Source organism: Adiantum capillus-veneris, chromosome 6 (genome assembly GCF_014529385.1).
Source record: "Adiantum capillus-veneris isolate H3 chromosome 6, ASM1452938v2, whole genome shotgun sequence".
Classification (NCBI taxonomy): Eukaryota; Viridiplantae; Streptophyta; class Polypodiopsida; order Polypodiales; family Pteridaceae; genus Adiantum; species Adiantum capillus-veneris.
This window is the reverse complement of record NC_140936.1, coordinates 137,758,714-137,768,783: the sequence shown is the minus strand read 5'-3', so window position 1 is coordinate 137,768,783 and position 10,070 is coordinate 137,758,714. Positions and strand designations below refer to the sequence as shown.

General features: G+C 41.4%; 1 protein-coding gene across 1 annotated transcript; it reads right to left on the bottom strand.

The window, feature by feature from the left end:
* Positions 1-7,340: 7,340 nt before the first annotated feature.
* Positions 7,341-9,699, bottom strand: LOC147456352 (pentatricopeptide repeat-containing protein At2g13600-like). Its single transcript, XM_086514866.1, has 2 exons — positions 9,564-9,699; positions 7,341-9,422 (listed from the first exon to the last, which is right to left on the bottom strand). Exon 2 carries the CDS (start codon positions 9,400-9,402, stop codon positions 7,804-7,806), a length of 1,599 nt encoding a protein of 532 aa, XP_086370992.1. The 5' UTR covers positions 9,403-9,422; positions 9,564-9,699; the 3' UTR covers positions 7,341-7,803.
* Positions 9,700-10,070: the final 371 nt, after the last annotated feature.

Below are 10,070 nucleotides of genomic sequence, written 5' to 3'. Positions count from 1 at the left end.
TCTCACAGTGTATGGGTAGAAGGAAACGCTCAGAGAAGATGCAGGAAACTCTTGAAGAAACCCAGGCTATAGTTGCTGAGGCAAAGGCAAGCCTTCCTGTGCTTCCATACAGTAAAATCCAGCGATATGTCTTTACTGATCATGCAATGACTCTGCTACAACTCTGGGATCTACGAGTTGTGTTGCAAGCTACAAGGATTGCTTTTGATGCAGATATCATCAAGCAAGTTCTTGATTCCTTTGATGCTGAAACTAGCAGTGCTATGATAAATAATAGGAAGGTATCAGTGACACGAGAAGCTATTGCATTTGCATTTCGGATGCCTAAGGAGCCCAAACCGTCTGTGGCGACAGCGCAGCAAATAAGTATTGCTTTAAAGGAGGATGAAACAACTAGAAAGAAGCGCAAGGCAAGTGCTCAAGGAGTTCCAGTAGCAGGACTGGAAGCCTTTGCTGCTTACAGGTTTGTAGCTAAAGCAGTCAGTCTTAAGAATAACCCAACGTATGTGTCAGAGAAATTATTTGCTATGCTGTTGGCAAAGATACTGGATCCACAAGTCCATATCAACCTTTGTCAAATACTCTCGCATAATGTACTCCAACAAACTGCCAAGCTGAAATCTCAAACTGTTTTCAAGGCATGGTATGTCTGGCAATTCCTGTATTGGGCTACTGTTGCAGATGTTAATGAGCAGGTAAAGCATGCTTGGAGTGAGCAGCCCATTTCTGAACCAAAGAAGATTGAACTGTCCTCAGACGACGAGGAAACAGACAGTCAAACGATTTCCAATGACCTGAAAAGGAAAGCCACTGCAGAGGAGGCTGGCAGTTCAAAGAAGCCAAGAATTACACTGACAAAAAGCAGTGAGTTCTTGAAGCAAATAGAAAGCCAGGTTAAGGCAGTGAGCATTGAGAAAGCCGAGAAAAATAAAACTGAGCAACAATTTTCTCAGAAAACTGTGCCTGATCAGTCAGTTGTTGTCAAACATACAGTTGCTACTGGCTCTGGGAAAGATCATGTAAAGCCAGTCACTGAGGAGAAGGTACCAGACCAGTTAGGGGACAAAGGCAAGAGTCAACTGGACAAAGGGAAAGGTCCAGCGTCCTCGACTTTGTCTGGAGAAGTTCCTGCCATTTCTGGAAACTCTCTGCAACTGGTTAAAAAGGATAAGTTGCAGCAAATGCAAACTCAAAAATTGAGAGGGCATATTTTGCTCAGCAAAACCGATTATGCAACTTTACCCTACATGGCTCCTGTGGCAATATATGAACCTGTTAATTCTGATCCAACCACGGTCAAAGGCAGATGTTCAGTACTGATACAGTCTTCTTGGAATACCATTGTCAGTTGTATGGGACAATTGGTGGAGGTTGCTGGATCAGAAGATGAAGTTAAAAAGCTTAAAGCTGACTTGGCAGAAGCACAACATCAGATTGCAATACTCCAGAAAGCCAAGGAAGTGCAGAACGTACAACACAGGGTACTGGAAGCTCAATCAGAAAGGGCTCAGGAGTTGTTGAACAAAAAGTTAGCTAAAGCTGAGTCTGAAATTATGATCATGAAAAGTCAACGGAATGAAGCACTGAGAGCTGCTGAGCGAGCTGAAACAATGCTCAGGATGAAGCGGACAGAATTCAGAAAGCTGCTATTGCACCATACAGCTCTAAAGCGTTCGTTGACTGACAGATACATCTACAATAGCTTGTCTGAAATTTTAAACCCCGCAGGCAATGCTGTTTTTGACTTAGAAAATTTAAAGTCCTTGATGGAAAGTATGCAGAGCGATTTGCAGGACAAGATGGGTGAGTTCAATAATGCTCTGATGAACCAAGCTATAATGGATTATATTGAGCAAAAGACTTCCCCGGATGAGGATGGAGAAGATGACGAAGATGAAGCTGATCAGGAGGAGGATGATCAAGAAACTGGGCATACAAAGGATGATGATGATGCCCCACCACCATCTCCACCTCCAGGACCTGGTACTGGTGAGACAAGGCCAGATGAAGGAGGTCAGTCACAGCCAGACCAGCCAGACCAGCCAGACTAGAATGAGGGTCAGCAGGAAGGACAGGATAAAGAGCACCAGTTGGGTCATCAGCAGACTGAAGAGCAGCAGCCCAGTTACACTGAGAATCAGCCAACTGATCAGTCCCATCACAGCAGAGAGGCTAAAGGAAAAATGAAGGTTCAGGATGAGGGACCAGTGAGACTGATCATCAGCATTCACTGCAGCTCATTACTTTGAATAAGCAGCTAAGACATCAACATGCCTCCATCACCAGACAGTATCTGGAGGATGATGCTCTCTGGGCTGATTTAGAAAGATTTCAAAGACTATATGTGGGAGCCAGAGAAATGGTAGAACATTGGAAATCCGCTGCTTTCCATGATAAAGAAGCTTGTAGACTACCTGCGCATCCCAATACAGTTCAGTTGTTGGAATGAGTTCCGGAATGGATACTCAATGCTGATGAGAAAGTGGCAAACCCGCACTGGCAAAGATAGTTTACTGCAGATTTTCGGTCTTTAGCTCTAGAACTGGAACTTCTGCTGGGTAACAAACCAACTTACTGCTGCATGAAGGATGTTAGGGTCCAACTCAAGGAAGTTTTGGTACAACTGCAAGCTGCCAGAGGTGTCTTGGATCACAGAGTGAAAGCCATTCTTGAGGACCAGACAACCACTAGCAGAGGACCCCAAACACAAATGTCAGTAGAAGCACAGACAACTGCTCTCCGAACCCTATTCTAGCTAGTGAGAATCACCAGAAAGATGATGCAACAAGAGAACCAGGCTGTTCTCAATTTCCTGGAATTTGTGCCTGATTCTCCAGTTCTCTTGTATGCTGTTCCAACAAGAGAAACTAAGCTGCCAAGATTCTTTCCAGCGCTGTATCCTCAACATCAAGAACCAGCTGATCGACTCATATATTTCAAAATAATTGATGAGCTTCAGGATTGGTATGAGCGATCAACTGTGGAATGGAAGACTTGGCAGACATTGCTCAATGATGCTCTTCAAATCAATGACATTCAGGCACTGAAAGAAGAGCTGCATAGGATTCAGCTGTGTATGGGCCAATGGAAGATTCAGGTCAGAGGATTGACTAGGATTACTAATCAGTTGCTACAGCTTACGGTCGAATCTTCCAAACTGCCTGAGAAAGACATTGCAGCAAAGCCGGGTCTAGCACCGCAGTACAGAGAGATGGCTGAGATTCTTTTCAAAGCTCGCGTCAAAACAAATCAGCCTCTTCCAGAAGGATGGATCCATACTGCTTCGCATTGTCATAAGCTGGCCAGAACCAGACAAACCAAGGGCAGGCGTACACTCTATGATCTTGACACCAAAACCTATCATTCTCTCACACCTTATGAGGTAGAGATGACCATAGACCGGCGGGATCAGCTTGAGCAGGAGGCCATTTACCGACTGATTCAGAAGGAGAATGCTGGTGCTGGGACTTCTCAGGCACCATCCCGGTCAAAGAGCAAAGGAAAAAGGAAGATGGTCCAATGGAAGGATACTGGGTAGTTCCATCTCAGAATTCAGTGGTGACTTTTCTTCTCAGCAGGCAGGGAGAGATGACAGTTCTACCTTGGCCTGATGACAACTCCACCTTGGACTTTTCCGCTGCCTCCCGCAATCCTTGGTTCTTCTTGAACTCCTGCATCCCAACATCAGAACCAGACAATGGATTTTTTAGTTCCACACCAGAACCAGACGATGGATTTTTCAGTCTAACATCTGCATCAGACGGGAATTTTTCAGAAATTTTGGAATCTTGCCAAAATTCAAGAAAGAAGGGAAGGATGTAGACGGCTGGATAATCACCATGTGGGAATGTGTTCTTAAAAGATGGGCAGCGAATTACTTATTAATTACTAGAGTAATTACTACAGTAAAACCGAAGTGTATAAATAGGGCCCATTACATTATTATCGGGTTGGCAATTGTTATCACTTGTATTAGCGCTTTGGGCTATAATTGTACTTGAGCATCAGTGGCAGTATTGACGGCTATACTTTCTCTCTGTAATCATATTCGCCGTAATCTCAATCATGGTATATATTTCAGTGATACTTACTTCTCGACCAGTCTTCTGAATCTGAATCTGAACCTTACTACAGGCTATAAGTCTGATTCTTATTCCAGTATCCACATTTCAGTCTAGTCTCTGATTTCTGTCTAGTCTGCTGTCTGAAATCTTTCCACACTAGTAGCTGAAATCCTTCAACACTGGAATCAGCTGTCTCAAGAGATCAGCTCCAATTCCAGAGAGAGAGAGAGAGAGAGAGAGAGAGAGAGAGAGAGAGAGAGAGAGAGAGAGATGATGGGTAGAGATGGTGACCATGATGCTCACACCACTAGAGAGAGAGTGGTGGAGGAGGATTTTCAACAAACTTGGGAGCTCTCAACATGCCCCTAATAAGTGCAAAAAGAAAGTTTATTTTCATAGGGAGACGGGGGGTCCAAGAACTCCTCCAATTCTAGGAAAAGGGTTTGAACATAGAACCATTCTTCTCTGTGAAGGAAAAGAGTGGACTTGAACCAAGTTTAGGGAGAGGTAGAGAGAGAGAGAGAGAGAGAGAGAGAGAGAGAGAGAGAGAGAGAGAGAGAGAGAGAGAGTAAAGATGGAGAGATTTATTGTAAAGTAATGAAGAAATGGGCTATTGGTTTATTTATTTTTTCATATAAAAATATTTTTCTTTGCAAGCTTAGGTATGTAGTTTTTCATTGCTCTATAACATGGATGGTCAATCATCAAATTTATACCCCGAAAAAAGGAAGAAAAAAATGAATATCCGTGCATTTCGGACTAGAATTTGAAGTTGGAGGATCTTCAAAAAGACATCAAGGATTTAACTAACAAGTCTTCAACCCAAGTCTCGATATTCTAGAGGACACCATAGTAACCGATCTACCTCAAGTGATTTTTCTTCTTCACTTTTATTTATTTTTTATTTCTTTTTCCACTAATCAGAGTAGCTTTCCACTCAACATGCAAGACATGGATTGGCATGAAGTTAAAGATGCATGCCTATCTGCTTGCAATGTTTGGTCGTAAGCACTTTTAAATTTCTTGATAAATCTTGACCCTAAAACACTCAGAGGTTTCAGAATCCAGTATTGGCAACTTTGAACTATCATTTGGAGGAAGTGGTAGATGTTGCAGAAGGCTATCGAATCCATATACAAAGCATGAAAACATTGTAGAAATAGTCATAAAAAGAGACCCCCCTTTTTGTGAGTGCTCTTCTAGCAGTAGTTTCATAGAGAAGTTTGCCCACCAATTGTGTGAAAGGAATAGAAAATACCCAATATGCATTCCACTGGCTACCAATATTTATCCTTGGAGGGATAAGTATTTGCAAAATCCAAGGCATAAGAGATGATGAATACATTAAATGGTTTAACACTCCTATTAAGTCTAATAAATGCATAGTTAGGTCAATCAGTAGGAAACTCCAATAATGCTGCTCGTAATCGTAGCTCAGATTATACAGATGCATGATCAATGAGTATCTCCTTCATTGTCTTCACTATTTGGGACAAGCAAAAATCTTTTAACACATCCTTTAGAGGTGCTGACAAATTCATTACCCACACATTCTCCTCTTTGTCTACAAAAGAAACCATCTGTCAATGGTGATAGTGGTCGATAGCCATCAATCAAGGTCTATATCGAAGCTGTTGAATAGTTCTAATGACTTGATAGATGCGGACGGACAACGAGGTCGTTTACTCTCCTTTCTTGTTTTCTCCATGTGCTTAATGGCACAACATAGAAAAGAAAGAGAACTATGTAGAAAATGGTAAGCAAAGCGCAAACAAGAGGGAATGAGCGGAAGAACCATGAAAATTTCAATAAAAAAAGTGCACCTACATTCAATGTGATTTATACCACACTCATCCTACCTTGGTCCTAATAGAAGGAAGATTCATGCAAATAGCGGTGTATTTCCAATTTCACGTTTTTAAGCAATTGAATGTAATTTATACCACACTCATCCTAGCTTGGTCCTAACAAAAGGAAGATTCATGCAAATAGCGGTGTATTTCCAATTTCACATTTTTAAGCAATTGAACCTAATTTGTAGAAAATGCAAAATTTGAGAGATGAATTGGAGCAACCATTACGGTAACTAGGTCTCCATTGGTTGGATGGCATTATCTCTCTAACGCCAAAAGAACCAAATTTGAGTCCAAAATTTTCCTAATGTAGTCAATCCTTGACAATGTTGCCAATCGTAGCTGGTCACCACAAAGGATGATGCAAAATAGTTGTCTAAGAACTAACATATCAATATTGATATTATCAAGTTGACCTAGCTGAGGGATGAAGACGATAGAGTGTCCTATCCATAGGAGTCAATGAGCCAACAATTAAATTACCAAATTAGGAACAACAAGCAGACGATCTTCGTGAATTGTGAGCACATCACTCCAAACTTTATTAGACAATGAACTTTTGGAACACATCCTATCCATAATCCGGCCAACAAGAATGGATTTTGTGCACATCCATAGTGTTTTGTATATGTCACGTTGGCTCCTTGCCAGATGCATGTGCATTGAACTTGGACTCACGGCCTCTAATCAACGATAACGTGAACTTCAACACTTGACTATTTCAAATGCCTCAAGCCTCAAGAAACCTCAAAAATTAAATTTTCTAAAATAGAGGACTGAGACAAAATCTAAAATAGATCAATCGAATCAAGGTCAATAAGCCAAGAAGGGTAGTGGCTCAAGGAAAATTTCCAAGAACATGCCCAAATATTGGTCATCAAGCAATGATTAGAGAGAACTTTATGAGAGAGATAGGTAGTTAAGAGAGAGACTAATTAATTTTAAAAGTACGAACGATGAGATTAAAAAATGCTAATCACTTTAAGGCTTTGATACCACGTGTTGATGATGGTGGATACACATTGGAATCATTCATAGTGGAAACAGAGAGCTTAATTAGATTAGGTACATAAAACGATTACAAAGAAGCCTCTAATGATTAAAAGGTATATCTAATAGCTTCAAATAAATATTTCACTTACTACTTACATAGTGAAAAACACTCTAAAGAGAAGAAAACGCTCAAGGAAAACTAAGCAAAGAAAAACACAAATGTAGTAATGTGCAATCGACCATCTCCATTCATATAAACAAAAAAAAATCTTTTGACTTTCCACTTCCCTTTTAATTTCCGAAACTCACCCTTCACTTATTTCCTTTTGATGTTTCGAAAGGCTTTTTAATTTTTCGAGATTGGGGAGACCTAATAGACTAAGAGAGAAGCTATATATTTGGTCTACTTCTTGACAAGTGACAAAAGTGGTAGAAGCTATGTGAGAAATTTATCTTTATGCATGGACACCTGGACAGTGTGTTTCCATAGAAGAATAATCGAGGCTCTCACTCCGGCAAAAAATGATTACAAATTGAAAGTCCCATCACTCCAACAAAAATTTGAAGTCTAATGACCACTTTTAATCAAAATGAATGTTCACAATTGGGAGTTTGCAAAAATTAGAAAACAAAGAACTCCATAGCTTTGCTTTAACTGTTATAAAACTTCTAGTCTTTGAAGAATTTTCTGAGATGGTTAAAGCATTAGAAGGCTGATCCTACTTTTTGCACATCCTTTAATGGGCAAGTTAAAAACAAAGCAATTTCAATTTAAAAAAAGGTAAAAATTTAATGTTGCAAATACCCCCACAAGTCATCATCGGCTCACAAAGTTTCCGTCAAGAGAGCCGCAGTTACTAACCCGTTACCCTATTTCTACCGGGAAGTGTCCATTACCGATTTAATGTATTACCTGCAAGGAAAAAATGCATGTTTGATATTGTGTCTAAAACTTGAAAATTGGTGGATTGTGAGTTGAGCATAGCATTAGCTACAGCTTTAGCTCTTTTTGGATCACCATGAATTTTGCAAGCTCCAAGCAGACTCCTCCAGCTAGCTAGATTGGGCTCATCTGGGATGTGTGTGTAAAATTCATCCGCAGTCTCCAGCAGCCCTGCACGCGCAAGCAAGTCTACCACACAAGCATAATGACTTGAATTTGGAACTAGCCCATTCTCCTTCTCTACAGATTTTAGACAACTGTAGGCTTCGACTATGAGTCCGGCACAGCTACATGCTGACAAAATGCTGGCAAGAGTTACAGAATCCAGCTTAAAACCTTCTTCTTTCATTTGTTGAACAAGCTTAAGCGCATCTTTTCCATGTCCGTGTTTTGCATAACTTGACACGATTGTATTCCATGAAACCGTGTCGTGTGTCCTCATGTTATAAAAGCACTTGCTGGCATCTAACAAGCTACCGCACTTTGAATACATGTCCACAACGGCATTTCCAACGTGAGCTTCTTCCTGCAATTCCCTACCGACAATAGAAGCATGAATTTGTTTGCCCCTTTTCAGCTCTCTGGAGCTGCTACATGCGTGAAGAATGCTAAGGATTGTAACATCATTGGGATTTACACCTTCACACTGCATTTGATGGAATGAGAAAATTGCATTTTCAAGGTCTCCCTCATTAGAATGTGACGCAATTATCACAGTCCAAGAAATCACATTTCGAAACGACATCTCATTGAAAATTTGCAATGCAATATCAATGCTCCCGCATTTGCTGTACATATGAAGGAGGGCATTTTCTAACACCACATCAGATTTGATCCCAGCTTGCTTAATCCTTGCATGCACATCCTTCGCTAGAGCTATATCGCTTAACAAAGCACATGCATTCAAAACACAAAGATAGCTTATGCAATCAGCCTCGACAGCAGTTTGCTCCATTTCCTTGAAAACCTCAAGCACTTTGCCCGCTTCCGTATTTATGCAATAACCAGAGAGAATTGTATTCCATGAAACCACGTCGCGATCATCCATTTTCTCAAAAACTTCACAAGCAAGGTCCATGTTTCTACATTTTGAGTACATGTTTATTAAAGCATTTGCTGTTGTATTTGTTAACTTTAACCCAGAAAAGGCTAAGTTAATATGAGCTTGGGCACCCAATCTCAAGTCACCAATTGTGGCGCATGCATCAAGAAGCCCCACAAATGTAATATTGTCCGGCAGGCGGCCCACAGACCCCATTTGCCTAAACAGCTCAATAGCAGTCTCAGGAAATCCATGCCTGGCATAGCTTGACATCATCACATTCCATGAAACGACATCTTGTTTATGAATGCCATAAAACAGCGCACGTGCATCTACAAGGCTTCCACACTTCCCATACATGTCAGTAATAATGTTAAGAAAAAACACAGGTATCTTTATTTTGGAAATCACCAGATAGGCATGGATGCGCTTCCCCCATGTCAGGTCCTTCGCCTTAGTACACAATTTCAAAGTTTCGAGTAAAACTGCATCGTCTGTTTGTCCCATGTCCTCAACATGTTATGCATCTGCATGTAAAAAGGGAGTGCTGCTTATACATCTCTATGTGAACAGGCATGTTAAGCAGAAGACATTGCTCCGAGTACACACATATCCACATAGTCTGGAGGGGTATAAAGCCGAATAGGGAGCTGCATCATGATAACTACCTTTGAACGCTTGACATTGGCTGCATCTAGCATGCTGTTGAGTTTTATATGATGGGAACGCCCAACAAGAGTGGCCCATCTTGTCTTCAGAAAGGCGACATCCAGCAAATTTCGACGGGCTTCACCATTGCTGTGCCTGTTGATGGTACGCCAGATTGAATATGACATGTGGAAGGCACTCCTTTCAGGGCTAGAAGGGGACATACTGCCTGATTGAAAGAGGACAAATACATCAACTCATCTAGCAGAGTCCTCGAACATCCTCGAGGAGGCGTTCAGTGTGGAGACCTTTGATTGACTATGGGTTCTCTGCGCCCGCACTAACGAAAGACTGTCTTGACTCCGAGCAGAACTCAGCGATCTCTCCTGGAGAGGGATGGAAGGTCGAGAGAGAGAGAGAGAGAGAGAGAGATTATCAAGAGACCTCATATACTCTGAGGGCCCCATCGGATTAATGGCCCACATTAGGAGTCAACAATCAGGGCCGTTCGATCGCCGTTTGAACTA

What these genes read in the sequence shown, in the direction of transcription:
- LOC147456352 (XM_086514866.1), bottom strand. Translation starts at nt 9,402, where the DNA reads ATGGGACAAACAGACGATGCAGTTTTACTCGAAACTTTGAAATTGTGT.